This window comes from Rhinolophus sinicus, chromosome 8 (genome assembly GCF_057876585.1).
Source record: "Rhinolophus sinicus isolate RSI-liver-muscle chromosome 8, RSI-T2T, whole genome shotgun sequence".
In the NCBI taxonomy this organism is placed as follows: Eukaryota; Metazoa; Chordata; class Mammalia; order Chiroptera; family Rhinolophidae; genus Rhinolophus; species Rhinolophus sinicus.
In genome coordinates, this window is record NC_142508.1 from 18,994,476 (window position 1) to 19,017,418 (window position 22,943).

The following is a 22,943-nucleotide window of genomic DNA, read 5'->3' on the forward strand; positions in this document are numbered from 1 at the left end:
TATCAGAACTACAGCCTCCATCTGGAATATACCATTCTCTTGACAGAGAGAAAAAGCAAGGACCAACCACTGAATTATGCTTAAAGCTTCTGCTCAGGCATGGGGTACATTACTTCTGTTCATTGTTTAAAACATATCACATGATGAACCTTGTGATCATATGAATGGGATAGAGAAGAAAGCTCTTCCCTCAAGAGTGGTTCTGGAAATAATATTTTAATGGGCAAAGGTGTGTACTCATGTTACAGGGAAGGGTGGAGTAAATAACTGAGGGCAGTAATAGACAACAGAAATTCACGAATTAAAATGGACATAGAGAGAGGTCTTTGCAGTAGAAACAAAGTATAAATATTCAAAGAAAAGAAATAAGAAGTTATAGAATGTGGCAAAAGTTTACTGTGTGAGAGAAGAGTTCTCAATGATAATTTTGTAGCTTAATTTTTTTTTTCATTATTCAGAAATCGATCATAGCTGTTTCCAGTGTCAGAGATGTTGGTTAGTGTCTGATATGAACTAGCTGAGGGAAAGTGGTCCATCAGGTATAGTGCCAGGTTGCTGATTTTGGAATTTTAGACTATCCATTGACAGCCCAACTTTCGCTCCTCAGTGCTGAGTGATACAGACTTCCTTTCCTAGAAACTCCCTCGGGTACTGAAGCCTACATAGTGTGCCTGAAATGATTCTTCCTTGAAAACGTAATAGAAAACCTAACTTGGTTCTTTCTTTCCCTACCCAAAGACCAAGGTCACTGAACCTAGGAATAAACTGAGTGGCTCACGGTTATATTCGATAGACTATACACTTTGTTAGAATGTGGTAATGATGCAAATGAGGTCAACTGTTACAATCCGCCTGAGGATATTGTAACTTCATTTTTTTGCCACCGTATCCTTCACCCTGCTCAACCATCACACACCTAGCCTGAGGGACTAACCAATTGTTCAGTGTAAACCCACCACCTGTAGAAAACTAACTCAAAGTATATGCTCTGAATATGTAATTTTATGCCCACTCACGTAACCGTCTGAAGCTTTCCTGGCTGACTGGCCTCCCTCCTCCATGTCGTGATTCAGGAGGCCCTATTTTTCCATCCCATAGTTTTACCATCCACTACTGCCTCATTATCATAAATACCCAGTCATCAAAAAGGGGAAAGAGTCTAGGGAGACATCACACACACATTTCTTGTACTAAATTCTGCAAACCACTTTTACGACATTTGCTATTTTTGTTCACATTATATTGGTTAAAAGCTATTCAAATGACCAAATAATTTTAGTCAGAGGACTCCCTGGCTGGTCAGGCACTCCCCAGAAACAATTCCGTAAAATGGAAAGAGGAACATTTTAATACCTATGTCACACCCATTTTCTCAATTAAAAAATGTGTGGTTTTTTTTTTCATAATTTTCTCCTTGGTAAGCTACTGTGTTTACAACTTTGCACCTGCAGTTGCTTGTTAGAAGTAGTAAAAGAAAAAAAAAGCACAGGACTATTTTTTTCCATAAGATTAAAATAAAGAGTACTCAGTGATGTTTCCTTTGTGGCAATTAACGATTTCACTGGGGTGCAATTTTTCTGAAGAATGAAGTATCAATACTTGGAACTCTATCAGATTTACCAATGGAATAATTTGTCCACATAATTCTCTACTCTTACTGCTAGGAACCCAGTTTTAATAATAGCATCCAGATGGTGCTCCAACTTAAGAATAGTTTATGTTCTAAAATTCTGTTTATAATTAGTTTGTCATTTTTGAGATATTATTTTATACATATAACAATACATTTGGCAATTGTCTTTATATCATCCATAAAAGTCTATTTAACCCATTGTCTAACTGAGATATAGAAAGTTTGTAATAAAAACTGTAGTAAATATTGTTGTTGTGCTGTTGGTAATTCACATAAAAAACTTAGAAATGAAAGGTTATTTTCTGAATATATATATTTAGTTTAAAATATTGATGTTTCAATGTATAAAGCAGCTATTCTAACTGCACATACTTTATTTGATAATAACTGGGTTTACTTTTTTATCATATAGCAAAATATAAGTTATGCTATCGAATATTTGTTTGTTCACACTTGAAAAAGTCCACATTTTATCAAAGTGAAGTATGGTCAAAGTTAATAGCTCCAATTTTAAAATACTTGCAACAAGTCATAGCCAGCTTTATTGCAAAACGTCCCTGTACACACTTACATTAATTCTGGTACCTTAATAGGATGCCTGGTAAGCCATTTCCATACAGAACATGCACGATAAGAAATGAGAACTGTCCGTCCCTCTGGGTATCAGCTACTTGTCCCTCCTGGGCAATCATGCTCACATCACTGAAGCCTGTGAACATAACTATATTTATTCTCAGTGAAAAATCCAATGACTTAAAGGAAAATACAATGTCACGTAAAAAATGTTACCAAAAACCAATATATGAAACCAAAAGTATTGTGTGGAGTTTATCGTAATAAATTTATTTTGTGTAATTAAAAAAAAAAAGAGTATTTAAGATCCAGCCTGTGGTCACAAGTGTGAGTGGCTGAGATGAAGTAAAGGACAACATTGCTGGGAATGAGGAGGTTAAAGAAATGACACGTCAAGCGATGGTATAACCATGTACATGGATGTAGAATTTATCCAAAATAACCACATTGCGTGGGATAGAGAGCACGACTGTGGGCCAGAGCTAGATCTTCCAATGAATGAGGGCAAGTGACGGCAGACATAGGAGCAAGAAGGAGACACTGTTTCATTGACTGTATGATAGTTTATAAAGCAGGGTACTGCAGGAAAAGGATGAATCTGTAGAAGCAGCAAAGGGGAGTAAGGAATGCCCCAACCGTAACATCCTCCCTGACGGATACGCGTTCAGAGAGTTAAAACAACCATCGCTTGGGAGACTAGAGGGGAAACAATACGTTTAGGAAGAGAGAAGTTTTAAAGACCACAGGATGAGAGCAGGAGAGGAAACTGGGGACACAGGAGTTACAAAGAACTCTAAAATTGGTTTCCAGGGGAGGGAAGGGTAGAGCTGGGTGAGTTTCCAGAGATTCAGAGGACTCTGCTTGATGGTTCAGTAGGATATTTACTGTCAGAGTGGCATCACTTTGGAAGCTGACTGATAATTATAGCAGTAATCTGGTGACTTTAGTCTTCACAGGACCCAATAGGAGAAGACTCAGGTGCCATTGGGTCAGGCCATTCAGGACCTCAGCAGTGGTCCAACTGACCTGAGTGGGGACAAACTGGGTCATCTGCATCCAACGTATCAGTGAAGGCAATTATGGTGCTATGGGCTTCGGAAGGAGGGAACGCTGAGGTCACCTCTGGGTTCACGATCTCAGGAGATGAGATGCCTGGGATTTCTAATGTCTTCTTGGTTGCAGAATATGCTTTACCAGTTCTTGGTTCTAGTTCATATTTCATAAGTCTCTTGTCCTGAGAATTTATATCCTTTGCAGGACTAGCAGGAGGATAATATGAATGTCAAAATAGTCCTAAGTGGTTGGCTCAAAACCGTTGGGAGGGGCCTTGGTTTAGTTTCTCAGGGGAAATTACCATGTTTCCCCCAAAATAAGAGCTAACTGGAAAATACTAAGACCTAGCATGATTTTTCAGGACGACATCCCTTGAACATAAGCTCCAATGTGTCTTTTGGAGCAAAACTTAATATAAGATCTGGTCTTATTTTCGGGGAAACACGGTATAGAGAAGGCTCCCCTCATTCACCTCACATTAGCCACTTGGGGTACCTGAGCCAGGTCATCGTAAGGCTCTGCCAGCTCCGTCATTCAGAGCACACGCCTCTGCTAACGCTGGATGAGGTCTTTCAGCTTTAGGTGAGACTGCAGCATAACCACGCTCTCTTTCATAGAGTTTGTGGAATAATCTGTAGAAAGCGGACCTTTAGCTGTGACCTGGAAATGTGAGCCTGCTGAAAGCATTCTCTACCTTTCACTGGGTTTTATTTCACTCCCTCAACTTCTTTAGTCTATGATTTCTGGGTGTTTCCATGTCTCAGACACATCTGAAATAATCCTGTCTATTCCTGAAAGCTGTCCTTACCACAATGAACCAAGTCTTCACATGAGGTGCTTAGGGCCAATTCGTGTGATCGCTACAGACTGTATCCGGTCACTGGTCTGAGAAGAGCAGCACACCTTCTTCTTGGTTAGGCATGAGGATTTGGGAGGCTACCTTACACATGGGTCAGGTTTTCATTCTCCTGAACGCTTTGGCCATAGCGGGCATTCAGGCAGGCCCGGATGTCTATATCAGACATGATAAGGGACCGTTATCTCAGGTTTTTTCCATAGAAATCTGGCTGCTTTGGCCTTCATCTCTATCTTTCAGTGGCACCAGTTCTAGAACAAGAGTCCTTACACCCGAAGGCATTTCTCTATAGAGTGTCTCAGAATGGTGATGTGAAGAGTCCAGCACTGCCAGAACTGAGGCACGTACATGACAAGAGTAGGTAAAGATCTAGCTGGGGCAGGGAAGTCATGATCCCTGAGTTATGGAGGCTGCCAGTGATCAAGGCCTGACACAGAGATAGGACTGAGTCTTTAAGGCTGAGTTGGATGTGGAGTTGTCACTCTTTCAGATACAGTTCCATTGTATCTCCCCCAACTCCCCTCATCTTAGAGCTCATCTCAGTCAAGGGACCAGTCGTAACATTCAGGCTCCCCAGAGATGGTCCCCGGATGAGGAGTGCGTGGAGATCCTGCACTGCCTACTGTGTTGTCGATGGTCTGTCTCTGAGGGCTGTGGGGATGGAGTGGTGCAGGAACAATGTGCTCACAACTTGTCTTCTGAATAAAGGGAATCTCTTTGGGTGGTCAGTGGTTCCATCAGCATGGTCTGCTCTGGCCAGTGCAAACTCAGTGCTAAGTATATTCAGCTCTTTACATCCATATTTCCAGCCAGGTGATTCTGTCAAGCTCAACAAAATGTAGGTCTAAGAAAGTCAGAGCTTCTCTAGGATCCACAATGAGGTTTTTGATGAAGAAAGTGCTAATTTATAACATCAGTTTAAAAGAAAAAACAAACAAAAAACCCATCTAAACTCTCAAGTAAAAATTAATTCAGATGCTTTAACTGAGTTGCAGATTTTTAAGAAATTCAGCCCAACTCTATTAGAAAAAAGATGGTTTTCTGATTTGGTGAGGATTCAAGTCTTATTCTTCCTGCACTTTCACATCTCTGTATCTATGGGAGCCATATGGTATGTGGTAAGGAGATGGGCTTTCAAGACAAACCTCAGTTTAAATCTTGGCTCTACCTTCATGAGTTGTGTGACTTTGAAAATGCTATTTAAATTCTCCAAAATAGACCCATTCCTAGCTTACAGGATCATTGTGAGGGGCTCATGTACATAAAATGTTTGGCAAAATGATAACATCTCATCTTCAACAACTGACAGTATGGCTGTGATTACTGTACGATACGTAAATTCAGCTCTTTAAGCAACATTAGCAATCTCTGAGATCCTGTCAGCATACTCAAGCATAAACCAATCGTGACCACAGAACTTGTAGAATCCTCTGAGTGATATAAACTTACCACTTGTGTTAGCCTGCTCGGGCTGCCATAACCAAGTGCCATAGATGGGGTGGCTTAAACTATATGAATTTATTTTCTCGTAGTTCTGAAGGCTAGAATTCAGAGAGTCAGGTGTCAGCAGTATTGATTTCTTCTGAGGCTTCTCTCATTGGCTTTCCTGTGACCACCTTCTGTCTGTGTCCCCACATGGTCTGTCCTGTGTGCACTGGTGGGATCCTGTGTGTCCTCCTCTCCTCTCTTATAAGGACACCACTCAACTTGGATTAAGAACTACCCTAAAGACCTCATTTGAATTGAATTACCTCTTGAAAGATGCTATTTCCAAATACAGTCACATTCTGAAGTACTAAGTGTTAGCATTTCGACATATGAATTGGAGGCGGATACATTTCAGCCTATAACACCATTTCTCTTGGCTCATCATGTATTAAGTCATTATCACAAAGGAAAGCATAGTATTTCTATAATGTGTTAAGCCCTCACCAAAGTTCCTATACTGAGGTACTGACCCAATTGTTTGGCTTTAGAAAGGGTTATGCAGGAAGTGTCTAGTTGAGCAAGCATTTAGTGCCTTTTAAGAAATTATAGTAGTTGAAACTATTTGCATAATGTTACCAAACTCCCTTCAATCATACAACCTAAATAATTAATTTATCCTAAAATTGAAATTCTGGAAAAGCTTCTATCTGCAGGCAACGATAACTATAGTATTCAAAATATTTTCTCTTTGCTCTGACTGCCAAAACTATATATGTATCATATATTATATATACAATTATATAGTTCGCAGATCAATTTTGTTCTTGCAGTAATTGTTTCACCTCCCTTGCTTCTCTCTAAAAATTTTAAACTTTTGTTTATTTATACTCTTCATGTACATATTCTGTTTATACTAGTTTGTATCTGTTTCAGTATATTGTTCAAATCATAAAATTAAAGGTATCTCCATTACTGTTATTCTCAGTTCTGATCACGCTATTGGAACATGATAAAGGGCTAAAAGACACCATTGAAGCAGTTGTCCATAGAGGGAAACCTGGAGAAAAATACCTATAAAGGAGAAACCAATAAACACTCAACAAGTAGATGCCTCATCTTTATTTGCATATGTCACAATGGAAAATGCAACACCATTGTTTGAGAAATTATTTTTACTATGTTTCTATAAACAATACTTATGTAGAATAATTGAAAACTAAAGACTACATTTTATTTAAAATGCTATACTTTAAAACATCTACTTCATATAATATCTATCAGGCTTTAATAAAAAATTATTTACTAATCTAAATATTAAATATCATGTATATTTAATTATAAGCACTCATTATAAATCCAATACCTGTTCTTCCTTTTTTAGAAAGTCTTGAGTTTCCTTACATTTGTCCTTTCATACCGTTAGCAAAGCTGATATTCTACTTGTTGGTTAATGCTTTATTATTCTCTGCATTTGTGCCCACCATTTGCTATAAGTCCAAGGTTAAAAATTCAGACCTCACATGTGAACCTGCCCTCTATAACTCTTTGATTTGACTCTTCATTTTGTTAACATGTGCCCTGACCAAAAGGGCATGAGAGGCTGCAAATGGATCAGAGCAAACCCATCTCCATCTCCACTAATGAAAATACAATGCGATGGCTCTGACCTGTGAATGGGTTAGCGACACTCTGATTTCTACCTGGCAGGAGAAACACAGCACTCAACATTCCCAGAATGAAATTAGACTAGGATTCTTTGAATGTGTTGACCCCAGAGTTTCCCACAAGCATAAAGCGTATTTCCTTATGAATACATATTTTGTGCCTATATTTGTGCGTGTGTGTGTGTTTGTGTGTGTGTATGTGTGTGTGTGTGCACTCCTAAAAAGGCTGAAATATTTGAGGCTGATTTTGAGAGAACAGCACTGTCTTTATTGGGTGAGGAAAAGAGAAAGATGAATAGAGAAACATGATCATGGTTAATTAATGACAATGATAGATGCCATTTATTGATTATTATATGCCGAGCACTGCGCCGATATTTTACATACATTGTCTCCTTAAATCCTTTGAGTTAGGTCTATAGAGACTTACAAATAATGTGAGTGTGTTACCCTCAATTAGACAATTCTTACGTGGGGGGAAGGATCTGAGGGTGAATCCAGAGCTCTCGCATTCCCAATAGTGGAGACTATTGACTTTTAATTTATATTGTCTTTTGCTAAACTGAGAGCAGAATGGCCCATTATTGTCATATATACAGTTTTAAAAAGCATGGTCTTTATCTATCCAAGATTTTCTGTTCCAGCCTAGATGTTGATCTGAGGGTTATTGGGGTCCTTAAATTTTCTAGCTTTAGAATCTGATTTATTATTTTCCTCTTGAAACTACATGGGTTATTTTCTTTAAATGCCAAATTCAAGAATAAATACCTATACCAGCTCAAAGAATATAGAAAATTTACGTCATCCAGGCACTGTTGTAGGTATTGAGTTTCCAGCAGTGAACAAAACAGGTAAAAATCCCTGTATGCATGGAATTTTTATTCTAGTTAAGGGAAAAAGACAACACCTGCATTAAATTACTAAAATCTATAGACTTTTATGGTAGAAAATGTTAGATGCTGAGGAATAAAATAAAGCTGGGGAATGCTGGTGGAAGGGTGCGGTTTACAATATTTAACACTGTGTTTAGAAAAGGCCTTGCTGAGAAAGAAGTTCAGGAAGCACCTGAAGGGAATGAAGAAACAAGCCTTCAGCTAGAAAAGCCCCAAAGCAGAAGCATGTTTGGTGTGTTCCAGAATCTGTCAGGAGGCCAGTATGATGGGAAGAGAATGAATCAGGGAAGGAGTAAAGCCAGATCAGTTCAGAGGACCTCGTAGGCCATTGCAGGGAGTCATGGCAGAGTTTTGAGAGTAGGTGTGACTTTATCCAGTTTATGAATAATGGGGTTATTCTGGCTGCCATGTTATGATCAGATGATCAGACGGAAGAGAACAAGGGCAGAAGAGAAATCAGTAGGACAGCCAGGGTGATAATCTAAATGACAGATAACGGTGGCTAGGAACAAAGTAGTACCAGTGGGGGTAGTGCAAAATGACCTGTCGGAACAAATGTTAGAGGCAGAATCAACAGGATTCTTTATAGAGCAAAAGAGAGGAGTCAAGGACAATTTCAAAGTTTTTGCCCCAACCCCTGGAAAGAAGGCATTGACAAGACGAGAAAGACCCCCTAGAAGAACAAGTTTAGGAATGAAGGTGGATTCAAATGCTTGTTAGTCTCAGGTACATGCCAGATATCCAAAGAGAGCTACTAGGACGGCAATTGAATTTCCTGAGGAAAATCTGGAATTTGTCACCATATAAATGGTTTTTGAGGCAAGGCTACCTACACAATTTGTGGAGCCCAGTGAAATATGAAAATGAGACCTATTTGTTCAAAAATTATTAAGAATTACAAAACAGTGACATCAGAGCATTAAATCAAGTATGAGACCTTTCTGAGTGAAGGGACCTATGCACAGGTAACACAGCCAGTAAGCCAGTCCTGATTTAAAGCCATAATCCCAAATGTGATAATCAAGAGAGCAATGCAGATACGTAGGTAGATGGATAGGTAGGTAGGTAGATAGATAATAGCCAGATAGATGATAGATAGATAGATAGATAGATAGATAGATAGATAGATAGATAGATAGACAGATAGATGACAGACAGATAGACAGATGTAGGGGATAGGTGTCTAAGGAGTGAGGTCTGGGGTGTTTAAATGTAAAGATGAGAGAGGAGGATCCCTTAGAATTGACTCTGAAGGAGAAACCAGCAACATGTTTGAACTAAGCAAAACAGAAACAGTGCTAAAATACTTGCTATGAACTTCATGATGGTTCGTTAGGGTCCAGCCTCAGCCAAAAGAGTTGGGTTGTTGCCACTGAGGTCCCCTGTGCCCAGTTGCAGGAGTTTTATTAGAGTTTGGATTGTAACATGGTGGGTTGATTTGGACTTTTACCACCCACAAGGCAACACTAGAGTTCCTCTGTAAACTTTTCTGTCTTTAAATTAAAAAAAAAAAAAAAAATCACTTCCGTAATTAGTGAGATTTTGGAGTCCATTGGCTGAAGCCTTGCCGAAAAAGAGAAGAACATTCACTTTTGGAGGAAGGTGCCATGTTGGCAGAACACAGATGAGGGAATAGCTCACAGAAGCAGAGAAAGGCAATTTTAAGTATTGATGTTGTTTTCTAACTGTTCAGACTGTGTGTACACCAGCCCAATAGAGTCTGGCTGACTAGAGCCAAAGGGAGATGAAACCATCGGGGGCAAGGCAGAAATATGCAGGAATAAATAATGAATGTGTTTCTCATCACATGGCACAAACCCACCTTGGGTGTGAGGTCTAATAATCAGTTATCTTAGTTACTGAAGCCTTGAAAATTTACCAGGTTGGGTATCCAGAATTCTAGGGAATTCTTTACGCAGGGAGTTGGCTGACGTAAAAGTCTGACCTTTCTAGTGGAATAACACAATCTCCTCCCTCCCTACTCTTCCTCGAATCTTTAATGACCTGTATTCAGTAGACCCTGAATGTGCACAAATGACGCTTTGGAGAATGAAGAGGGAGCTGTCATAGGTCTCAGGAAAGATGTCACATTGTGCCAGCTCCTCCCTGGCTTACCCCGAGATCATTTGAATCTGCTCAGTGCATCTGACTTCTTCAGGTTCAAAACATCCATGTGGCATGGAGGCAGAGGACGTGACAGGCTCTCGGGGGATGTAGCAGAAGAGATACTCTTCTTCTTCCAGGTACTCATATTTTGGAGTGACAGGGGGCAGAAGGTGGGACATTAAGTTTGGAGAAAAGGGGTTACGTTAACGTATCCCGTGCCATTGTCAGCATCTCTCAGTGGATTTACGTCGCTTACAGGGCGTTAATATAGTTCTCTTCCACATTCTGATGAAATGTAATTTGATACAGAGAGCCAGTATGTTATTCCAAGATTGTAGCACAGACGGTGAAAATGGCCTTGACATCAGCAAATAGAATTGACTTTGGGGCATAATTTTATTCTGCCTCCTGTGAAGTAAGATCACCAAAGCCTTTTCCTCAACATCATATACTTAGAGCATGGCTGTCAGCTATTCAGTAAGCAAAACTGTCTGCTTTGGATAACAAGCTCATAGGCCTTTCTTGTCCTATATACCTGGAAGGATGCTTTGTTGGCATCCTTTTAGATTCAAAGTCGTAGGGCAAATAACCTTTATTGAGCTACTACTGTGTGCCTTTGAGACATTTTATGAAGGTTATGTCATTCCACCCTGTAACCCTTCTATGAGGAAAGTATTACTTCTCCCATGTCATAGGTAAGAAATTAAAGGTCAGCGAGGAAAATAAGATCAGCTGTCCAGTTGGCAGGGAAGTTTTATTAGAGTTTGCATTGTTACTTGGTGTATCAACATGTAGCTTTTACCACCACAAGGCAACTCCAGAGTTTCTCTGTAAATTTCATCTTAAAAAAAAAAAAATGTATATGTCTACTATAAATGGTGCTATTCCTTGTTCCTTTCTTTTCTTTTCTTTCTTTTTTTTTTTTTTTTTTTTTTTTTTTAAGATTTTATTGGGGAAGGGGAACAGGACTTTATTGGGGAACAGTGTGTACTTCCAGGAGTTTTTTCCAAGTCAAGTTGTTGTCCTTTCAATCTTAGTTGTGGAGGGTGCCGTTCAACTTCAAGTTTTTGTCCTTTCAGTCTTAGTTGTGGAGGGCCCAGCTCAGCTCCAGGTCCAGTTGCCTTGATAGTTGCTGGGGGCGCAGCCCACCATCCCTTTGGGGGAGTCGAACTGGCAACCTTGTGGTTGAGAGGACGCGCTCCAACCAACTGAGCCATCCAGGAGCTCAAGGTGCCGTGCTCAATCTTAGTTGCAGGGGGCGGAGCTCACCATCCCTTGCGGGACTCCAGGAATAGAAATGGTAACCTTGTGGTTGAGCGCCCACTGACCCATGCGGGAATCGAACTGGCAGCCTTCTGAATTAGGAGCATGGAGCTCTAACCACCTGAGCCACCGGGCCGGCCCGCCTTGTTCCTTTCTTACATGGCTCAAATAATTAGAATTTTCTATAGGTATACAAATATCCATAAGTTTTTGGAATCAAATGCTCATTTTCAATCTTTTCCATTTCTTCTTAAAGATGGGGGTAGTTGGGATCCTATAATCCATGATGCTAATGATTTAGCTTTTTTAGAATAAGAGTAGGTGGTATTTTTATTTCTTTGCTTGTTTTGGTGTTGCTTTCATGGGGTTATGCTCTATATAACTTTCTCAGTTCATTAAATATTCAAAAAAAATTTCAAAACCTCAGTCTACTTACATTGTAAGGCCCGGTAACAAATGCTAGGCCACTGTAAGACTTTGGATTTTAGAGTATGATTTTGTATGAACACTTTTCCTATGTTAAATTCACCCTAAAATTTTTTCAGAAGCTGTTTTAAAAGGGCATACAAATCAGATCAGCATTTTGATGTAATTTGACAGCAAAGTGTCTAATGGAGAACTTGGAACACTAAGCATAGTACTATTTAACATCCATGTTTTATAACATCTTCCATTGAGTTGGTTTGCCAAAAGGATAGACGGCAGTAATATATTTGATGTGGAAACCTGTATTCCAGAATCTTCTTCATGCCTAATATTTAGCAAGGTTAAACCTACCATGTAGCACAGACATTATTCTGAATAAGGGAAGAAAATTATCATTTATATTTACGGTAGCAGAGAAAATTTACAAGATTTTCAAGATTCAAAACCTACGTATGTATTATTTGGACTAGCACTGTACATTTTAGCAAGACCAACAGATAAAGATTTATAAAAATAATCCAACTAATCAGTGTGGATGTTCTAATCATTTCATGGCTGCTTGACCTCTGGAGGTCTTCTGTTTGTTTTTAAGCTAAGTTGACTTGGCAGGGTCTGGCTGGAACAAACCTATAATGGTTACCTATTTGAGTGGCTTTGGAATATTTACCTGTGTGGTTTGCATTTGGCTGTATCCTTTCCTTATCTTCATGTCCTTTTCCTGCAGCCCGTTTTCTGCATAGCAGTGCTAGCTGGAGAATAGTAGGAATTTAGAGAGGATTAACCAACACATGAGAAGCTTATAAGTATTCAAATAAGTTGCTTAGAAGTAGGTGGCAAAGCTTAGGAAGATTTATGAGGTTTAAAGGCACATATCCACAGTTTATCAGAACTTTCTAAATTATAGTAGATCATTAATTCTCCCAAATTTAACATGAGACTTCACTTATTAGCAGGTAGCATGAGAGGTCATGGCATGTCACATTTATCATTTTGCTGACACATGTGTTTGAATCATGTCTCTAACGGGGCTGGTATGCATGAGCCCAATATGCATGAGCCTGGCCGAGAATCTGGATACCTCATTACTTTGTGTTTCTTACTTAAAATGTCATCAGCCATGTGTCATAGCCATTACTGATATTCATTTGACAGAGTGGGAAATTATGGAAAGCATATTCTGTATGATCTGTGTAAGTCAAATCTTGTATAAATCAGATCTTCTTGAAGATATTTATACACTTACTAATAATGAGCAGTTTCTGATTATTGTTGTGTCTAGAATCTTGTGTAGTTTCTTAGAGCTATGTAAGAAACAAATGTAGGTTACAGGCTCTAAGGAAGTTTATACCCTAGTTGTGCATTTCATATAATTTACTACAAAGTTCATATAAATGATTATAACCACATAGTTACACATTAGTAAGTGCTTCATTTTTCAATGCATTAGTATTTAGAGATAAAATAAAACAAAAATTAAAAATATTATAATTCAGATAGGATTTATCATGGAGGACTTCCTGGAGGAGAGAACTTTGAAACAAACCAAATCCTCTATCACCTTGTTAAGCGTATTCTCATTCTCAGAGTGGGGTCTTATGCAGAAGGACAGCCTTAGTGGTAGATGAATTAAATAGTAAACTCAGTAATCTACTTTATATGATTTCACAGACAGGAACAGTCTCTTTGTTAGTAAAGTTCTCCTCATAGTTTGGACAATTCTTTACCTCAAAACTTTACCATCTAGTAAAAGAAACTCTCTCCCCTAGGAAAAGACAACCCTGAGACTGATTCAGGTATTTACTCTTGAAGGCGAATGCTTTCAGATCTTTTATTAAAAAGAACACAATTAGCTTGGATCCTGGCATTTCCAGACAAAATTTGACAACTTCCCATTTTCAGAGGTATTATTAGAGTGGTCAATGGGAACCACAGATACGTTGTCTGTTTTAAGGAACTGGGCTTTATAAACAATATGACCTTACCCACATTTGCAGGTGGGCATCAACCTTCTCTTCAGCAGAGAAGCTGGAATAATTACAGACAATGGTTGTTATTTGCTTTATCTTAGATCAGGTTTATCAAGACTGATTCTTTTCTCCTTTTTCCTCCCCTCAGATGTATATCCAGACAACAACACTTACTGTCTCCATGAGTTTAAGTGCTTCGGTATCTCTGGGCATGCTCTATATGCCCAAAGTTTATATTATAATTTTTCATCCAGAGCAGAACGTTCAAAAACGCAAGAGGAGCTTCAAGGCTGTGGTGACAGTAGCCACCATGCAAAGCAAACTGATCCAAAAAGGAAATGACAGACCAAATGGCGAGGTGAAAAGTGAACTCTGTGAGAGTCTTGAAACCAACAGTAAGTCATCCGTAGACTTTTCGATGGTCAAGAGCGTGAGCACTTCCTAATAGATGTACGTTGAACATTCTTCTGCTAGTCTTGGGGACGGTGCTACATGGTTCCGGGGCATGATGCTACCTGCATATCATGAGATCATCATGGCAGTTAGAACTATTTGGTTAGAACCAAAGGATTTCGAGGCACATGGCTCTTCTCCAAGAGCACAGACATGGATGCAAAACCTCTTTTGCAATGTCTCTCTTGTGAGGCATTACAGAGCTTGAAGCTTAGAACTATCTTCCATTTATAAAATTACCTTTTGGTGGTTAGAAACTATTCTTTACTCTTTGTTAGTTCAATATTGGTTGCTCTTTATAGAATTAATAGTTAACTAATATCTATAGAACATATTACCAAAGGTCTTGCACACATAAATGGTATGTTATTGGGATAGTTAGGGAAATGAGAAAATTGGTGAAGCGACAATGTGAGGTTAAGACATAGTTAATACTTGTTTCCCCCAAGTGGTCCCCTTACTTGGTTTCCCTTGGCTTCCCTTCTTGAATAGATTAAGATAATTAGAGCTCTTCTCCGAAAGCCTCATGACCCTGTAAATAGAATCCTTTTTACAACCACCACTCCACTTTTCATTTCCTCGCCTATTTTCCTCTTCCCCATAGTTCACCCCTGAAGAAGCACATGATAACGATACACTGGTACCAAGCTAATCCAGAAGAGTTTAACTGACCTATTCAGTTCATCTTGGTATCTATAGAAAAGCAGCAAATAGATTGAAAATTTGTATTGTAAAATACCAGAGAGCTGAGTATAGTAAAAATAATAAGAAAATAAATCAAGCTCACATTATTAGTTTCAGCAGATTGGATCCCCTATGCTCTGTACTTTTGACACAAAATACAAAGATTAAGAATTGATCTCATCAGATTGAATTGTTATAGCAACTTACAGTTTTCACTAGATTCATAAACCTTGCCTTGTATCAAGATTTTTAGATGAACATTGTCTAGTCTAATGCCCCATATGCAGAAATATCCTTAAAAGATAAATATTGATACATTACATTTATTAGCTTCAATTACTCTCAGACTTCTTGGATTATTGGCCAGATCCTCTAGGAAGATTACTTCCAGCTCACTAATACCAAATTTAGTTACTTGTAGAGAAGCCTTTTAAGAATTCCACAAACACTCCCCACACAGTCACTTTTCTGCAAGCATGAACCCTTGAGAAACTGCAAGAAAAGGCACAACAAGGATGAGTTTTGGTCATAATTGTTATAATCATCTTTGATTACAGGTAAGCAATTTACTGGGCCTGTTTGGTCTCTAAGCAAAAGATGTACTATAACTACTTTCAAAGTCATCCAAGTAGAAATGCTTGTTATTTGAGGGCAGACTTTTATCTGTGTTTTTCTGCCTTGGAAGCATCAGTTCAGGAACTTCAAACCCATCGCAGGATGCCAATAATCCGCCGTTAGCCAACAGTACACTTTGTACATGGGTACGTCTCAGTGCGATGCAGCAGAGCCTATAGTTGTACTTGTTTTTTAGCTGCACTCCAGAAAACGTTACATAATATGGTTGCAAATGGAAACAACCAAATACACAGTCAGATAAATACCAGTCATCCCAGACTCACCTCTGGACTGTGGTAAGAAAGAAACGAACAAACCTTTCCCACTCTTTCAAAAAATAAATAGCCTCCCCGAAGAGGAAAATTTCCAGTATTAATAGAGACTAATTCCTTATTAAAAAACTGTCTCATACATTTTCTTTTTTCCTCCTGTTACTTTCTGTTGATGATGAAATGGAAATTACGGACCATGGGTTCATTTCCCCCATTTTCTCTGAAATAAGAATGAAGGATTACAAGTGTGGAGCCTGTACGGAAGACAAACATATAATATTCTAGAGGAGTTAGATGCTCACTTTTGGATGATAAAGGTGACTCAAAATCAAGTCAATTACTATCTGAAAGAAGGTTAAGTTGTACTTGGGAGATTTTGGTGTATTCATCTTTTACAGGAGTAGTTTGGATTTGAATAAATTGAGCCCAGATAAAGTGATTATAGTTTACACATTCAGGAGAGACAGTGCATGAAGTCTTCACCCATCCTTCCAAAACCCCACCCCAAGTACCCATTGTTAACCTTTATTCACGTGCACCACTCGGGTATCATGGACTTCCCATGTCCCTGTGACCCTCACTACATGTACCAGTGGTTTTAATGGAGTCAAAAGTCTTCTAAAATCACAAACTCTCTAAAAATATCAATAACTGGAATAACACATGCAACGTTTGTCTTCTAAAAATGTGTCTTGTCTCTTTAGACATATAACTGAACGTTGGAAAAGGCTTTGCCATTCCACCGTAATTAGTACCATGCCTCCTCAGATTTGAAACCCCTCCTCCGGAAATGGGTAGAGTCTATTCTCAGCAAGTCCGGAGCCGGTAAATGCACTGGACCAGTGTCTGTGCTGCTGCATTCTCATACTTTCTGCTACCGGACTTTTGGTAAATCACTATTACCACAACAAAGTGATGATGACACACATGAAAGTATTTTATAAACTGTAAATCACCGTATGCAGGTAAAATGATCAGTGTTGCCATGAGAATCTAGATTGGTCTGTGGTTAATAGAAAAGAGAACAAATAAAATTCAGAAACCATTGTTTTAGCATTCCTCTTTCTTTTTTTTAATATGTGGAGGATTTTGATATTATGGCTACTGTTCCATTGTTGAGATTTTTTTTTCTGACCAATTCGCTGTGTATTTATGATATACATTCCGTGTTTTTCTTTCATGACCATGGAGCAGCTCTATAGGTCGTATTTAGAAATTTACTCTTAATGATGACTTGTTGATGCCAGAAATTCTGGTCACATATTTAAGGTTTTAATGCTTCAAAAGCTACACAGAATAAATATAAGTCATGTGAAGCTGGAAGGGAGACCAAGGAATCCATGTTAATTACTGAATTTGCAGATTACTACATTTTAAACAAAAAAAGGTCAAGTGTTGTTTCATCAAAGTGTGGGAAAGGAGTTAGAAACAAAGTTGATATATATGAATTTTATCAACTGTACCCAATTAACAAAGGCTGTAACATGGTATTCCTTAAGCTATATGCGTGAATAATTCATGAGAACAGCTGCTGCTGGAGGGAGCTCTGCTTTCTCTGGCTATGAACACAGTGTGGTGTGCACAGGAAATTCATTGTTGCTGCATTCAAAACCTGATTGTCACATAAGCATATTCATTACCACTGTGAAAACACTCCCTATTATCTCATATGTACCTCCCTGATCCATTTTGCTCTGTGATACTACTTGCAAAATATCTGCCATTCCCAAGGTTTGTCCCTTACCATTATTTTCCCGTTGACTAAAGTCATGGGCTTCCAAAGCCTTGCACTCCCTTTTCTAAACATTAGAAAAATTAAGATTGCTCTCTTTTCATAAATTATAGTCTCAATTCTCAATAGACTTCTACCATCTTTCCCCCCCTGGAGATCACTTCTAAGGGTTCAGAGAATGAAGAGTGCATCTTTAATTAGCTATGGACTTAAAGTTGGAATGATCCTTGAAGATGGTCTGATTCAAATCATTTTCTGTTGAATTAACATCTGAATATTATCTTCTTCAAAGTCTTTTGCCTCTCATTCTTCTATGCCAACCATAATTTTTTTTTCTAGCTACCCACAAATGTGAATAATATTTTCTACATTTTCAGTTACTGTTGAATATGTTGAATAAGGCATGAAATTGAACCACCTTTTTAAGGGTCATTTTCTAACTATTATGACAATTTTTCTTTACCTTTTCTATGAAGATTATGTGAAATTCCTTCAAAAACATAGCTGATTTTATTCTACTTTTTTGAGGAAATTTGGAGGCATATGAGAGCATTATGTCAATTAGAAATAAAAAAAAAAAGAAGTAATAAAAGTAAATGTGTATAAAAATCATTGTATTTCACTTTACACCAAACCAAATGTAACAGACATCCTGCTTTTTGGATGGGATAAGAAGAAATGTAGGATTCCTTATTGATTCTCCCAGACAACAGCCCCTCAAATGTGCTCTGCCTCTGTACTCTCAAAACCCAACATTGTGGATTTTGGACCAGTGATGAAACTGAAGACCAGTCACCTGGTTCAATGAACTTTTCTCACTCATTTTGTAGGAAACAGAATGTAATTTAAAACAAGGTCTCAAATCTACTTCCTTTCTACTGTGCCACAAAAATAATCTAAAAGCAGTGTGAGCAATGTAGATAAAACAAGCAGATATGTCACCTATTTTTGGCATGAAGCTCATAATAGTCAATGAAATAAAAAATAGCAAAAACAGCTACAATTAGTACTTCCATGGGTTGTCTACATTAATTTTAGTGACTGTGAACTTTGCATGAACTTGATCTCTGGTAAGAACTTGTCTGGTCAATCACCAGTGGTGAGGTACACTAAAATGGAACGAGCCTGATTGCCAATTATTTCCGAAGAAGACTTTTATAATTTCCTCATTCAATGTTCAAAAACTAAACTGTTCTCTAAAAGTCTGTTTCATTCTGAGTTGGATTTATGTAGTGAAATACATATGTTTTGCATTAATTTCATATATTTCTTATGATTATTCATTCCAGAAATCCACTGAAAAATAGGACATCACATTTGAATTTTAGAACAGAGATTTATTCCATCACATCTTTCAAAAAACCCAAAGGAATTATTTGGATTTAGATTTAGAGTCTCTGGAAATTTAAGCATAAGTATAAATTTGATTTAGAATATTCTGTTATTCATATCTTTCTCATCTTACAATCGTGGGTTTTACTTCATGGTAAGTTGGTACTAGAACAATTAAATATTCATTTCTTTCTTTGAGTCTTTGTTTTATATACATCTGCATTCGTATCCTTTGGATGAAAGCAGACGGCATATATTTACTTTCATATTTACAAATATTTTATGAACTTGTGATTTTATTATGTTTTTGTCTAGAGTCTAAAAGTATTTTTCAATGGAAGATATATTAATTCTCAAAGTAATTATAATTACTAACTCTTTTTTGGTCATCAAAACAGACTCAAAGAATTTATGTCTTTAACTGAGGTTGTAAAAAGTATTATTTTGTATTTTGCAGTAGGTATTTATGGTTTTTCATATTTCATATTGCAAATTTTTGTCAATCAAAATACACATTTAAATTAAATTTGACCTAAATTTATTAAAGATTAGAACTTTTACATTTTTAGTTTTCTGCTAAACGCCTATACTATAAAATGAGGCGAGTGGTTTTACCGATTAAAATTGCCACTGCATTTTTAGTCCCATGATCATTTAATTCCTACTGCACAGTTTGAAAAATAATAGGTAACATACTAAAAAGTGAATAAAAACGTCATTATGGAATTTGAATTTTAAAATGACTTTAACAGAATAATATTATATAATAATAATGTGTCTTAATTTATCTTAACAGCTTCCTCTACCAAGACAACATATATCAGCTATAGCAATCATTCACTCTGAAACAGGGAAATGATACAATATGAAGAAATCTGTATGTGATCTTAAACAATGGACATGACACCGCCAAAACTCACTCCTGAAGATCTCTGTAGACTACACTCAATCAAATCAATAGTCAATCTTGTAAGGAACAAAAAGTAGCCATGACCCAAAAGTATCAATAACAGAGAGTGAAGAAACACATTTTATACAATACAACCAATGAGTATCAAGCTAAAGTATTGCTTACTCATGAGCCGTTAAAAATAATAAAACCACAAAAGGAAAACTAATGTTAGCTTGTGAAAAAAAAAAATGCTGTTGAAATAAACCATGTCTGATGTTATTCTTGTAAGTATTTTTCTGTGATTGTGAGAATTCCCGTTCCTGTCCCACACTGTTCAACTTGTATAAGACAATGAATCTGTTTCTTGTAATGGCTGACCGGATTGAAGCCCTGGGTTGTGCTAAAAATAAATGCAATGGTTGACGCATGCAATTTTTATACAAATAATTTATTTCTAATAATAAAGGAATGTTTTGCAAATGTTGAGAGTTGTTTCGTTCCAGTTTTAAAGCCAGGGAAAACTCTTTCCAGTTGGTACTTGTGCTGTTACGTTAATTCTTGCTCCAAAAGTCCTAGTGTTCCAAGGAAATAGGATTTCCTGGAGGAATGTGTTTTTGTACATTCATGTGTATATGAAGAAGATTGTCTTTTATTCCTATATGAAAAAAAAAATTATTTGTGTAATATTTTGTGACTATTTCAAGATTTACGTGGTAGCTTTTTCATAGTAGCTGCTTCTTTTATGAAGAATCAAGCAATAGCTTGAGGTGAATTGCTTCAGGTATCATAATTAACAAATGATGAGTTAAACTTTACTTGGGAGAATGTCATATGAAAATCATCATCTAAAAGTATATCAGAGTGTCACTAAAATTCTCCATTTTCTAAGTCAGAACTTTTGCATTATGACATGCGGTATTCCAAGGTATGTAATATTAACCTTTTCTCACCTGGGCCTAGTATCCAGTGAAATCAAAGAAGTAATGGGCCTTACCCAGTACATTCCTCAAAGCACAGAATTAGCATATTTATTCCCTTGGCATCACTAAAGAAACCACAGTTCAGATAATATGTCAATGCCTTCTTATTTTCCAAATGAAAACATTCATTGGTTCATAGAACAATATCATTAAAGAGAGAGAGAGAGAAAGAGCAAAGAGCTTGTGTCATGCTAATAAACCATGATAGGATGGATAAAGGGAGGCTGTAAAGGCTTTCAAATCTGTTACTATTTTCATCATGGGCTCCTTTATTCTACACAATCCCAGACATCCATCAAGTCAATGGGTCTCTACAATCATTTTGTTAGTAAATGTTCTCTCTGCTGAGTTAGCTTGGCTGGCTCATTGCACTCCTTACAGATATAAAGAGCTGTAAAATGCTCTGTAGCTTCAACCCAAATATCGACAGTCACTTTATTTAATAGAGTTGAAGTAGCATAGCTCATGCTCCTTCAATGTCTAGTATCATTTCCTAGATACCTACACAAACAGAAAGCTGCATACAGAAGGAAACGTGTACTTATTGGCTGTTTGTTGAGTTTCTCCTAATAGTATTTGTTGTTCATAGGTAATATTTAAATCAAGGAGTGAGGGCATTATTTTCAAATTTTCAGATAATCTTTATTACTGATAAATACAATCCTATCATCAGGAGGATCCTAAATCCACCTCTAGGTGTGCCTTTTTAGATATGACCAAGTTTAAAACAAAACAAACACATAACTGCATACGTAGTATATTGTATTGTGCCATGTAGCACCAATAGCCATACCAAGAAAAGTAATTGTAATTGTATTTCAGTTTTCAAGTTGATAGTTTTCTTTGTATTGGAGATTATTAGTGGTTTTTAAGATGTTTGACTTAATTTTAATGAATAAGCATCCATATGCTGGGTTGAGAAAAATGCTTAAATTTTACAAGCCTTGCCATTTCTTTCAGAGAGCAAAATTCAAGTATATTTTCATGTTTTCATTTACTAATTGACTCCAATCAGGGTAAGAGGATGTAACAGGGTGATTACGAGAGCAAAGCTGGCTCTCAGGCCAAACGTGGGTTATTACTATTATTTTTTTTTTCTTTAAGGTTTTAAGACAAAAAATAAAATATTGAACATAATTCATGACATTTCAAAATTGTTCTCCCTATTGCAAACTTACCCATGTGTTGTTTTACCTAAGTATTTTTATAAATAATTGATACGTGTTCCCTGCTCTACAATCGTATTTAACTTATAATAGAGTTGAATAACAGTTCTCGTGCATTTACATATGCCAATCATCCTTTATAACATTATCTCAATGGGAAACTTTCTCCTTGATGAAACTATGACCCTCCCCAGGCAATGGGAGAATAAATTCTCTCAATGTCTTACAGTAGGAGCTGGAGAATTCTGACCTCCACTGTGGTTATTTCTCAGGGATTTTGCTGAGGGCTTAGGAGGTGGTCCGATAGGCTGGGACAATGGGAGGGATCCCGTAAGAAGGATTTAGCATGTGCTACCAGTTTTTCGTGAGTCCCATGCTTTAAAATGAACTGCCTGTGTACTATAGATAAGCAAATAAAAGTTGCATGGAAAAATATAGTATTATATTTTTTAGAATCGACCTTGTGTTTTATTCTGGCCAAGAAATGTCACATCTAATCTCAGCATGCCAGAGGGAATACTAAAAATGTAGCCCAGGGTAATATTCAGCAAATGTCACTAGAAGATGAGTGGATATACTAGTATGACCTTGGGCCAAATCTGACCTCATTTTTTTAAAAAAAAATTAGCTTAGTTAATATTTTAAGGTGTCTACATCAATGGTGATCTGTCATCAACTAATTTTCTTTTTAAGAAAAACTACTCATAAAATTTAAACGTGAGGGATGACCCATTGGAACATGAATAGGAACTGAATGGCTAACTTAATTTGGAGTGTTTGTCAGAATTTTTTACCAAAAAAATGTGGCTTTTCAGATGAATAGGATTTTACTTTTAAATTTAAATGAAATACCACATTATGGGAACTCTCACTAGGAACAAAAATTTGTGTCATTTATATTTCCCCCCTCCCCATTTTAACTATATTCTCTAGTATTTACCACTGACAGTGTAGA

General features: G+C 37.3%; 1 protein-coding gene across 4 annotated transcripts in view; it reads left to right on the forward strand.

Moving 5' to 3' along the window:
* GRM8 (glutamate metabotropic receptor 8) overlaps positions 1-20,050 on the forward strand; it is a 681,950-nt gene extending 661,900 nt beyond the window's left edge. For 2 of the 4 annotated variants that reach the window (XM_074315645.2, XM_019749054.3), the window contains exons 10-11: positions 14,011-14,312; positions 19,747-20,050. In XM_074315645.2, the coding sequence (XP_074171746.1) occupies positions 14,011-14,307 (297 nt within the window). In that variant the 3' untranslated portion in view covers positions 14,308-14,312; positions 19,747-20,050. The remainder of the gene's footprint in view (positions 1-14,010; positions 14,313-19,746) is intronic. The other 2 variants (XM_019749052.3, XM_019749053.3) reach the window with 1 other exon arrangement.
* The last annotated feature ends 2,893 nt before the right edge of the window (positions 20,051-22,943 follow it).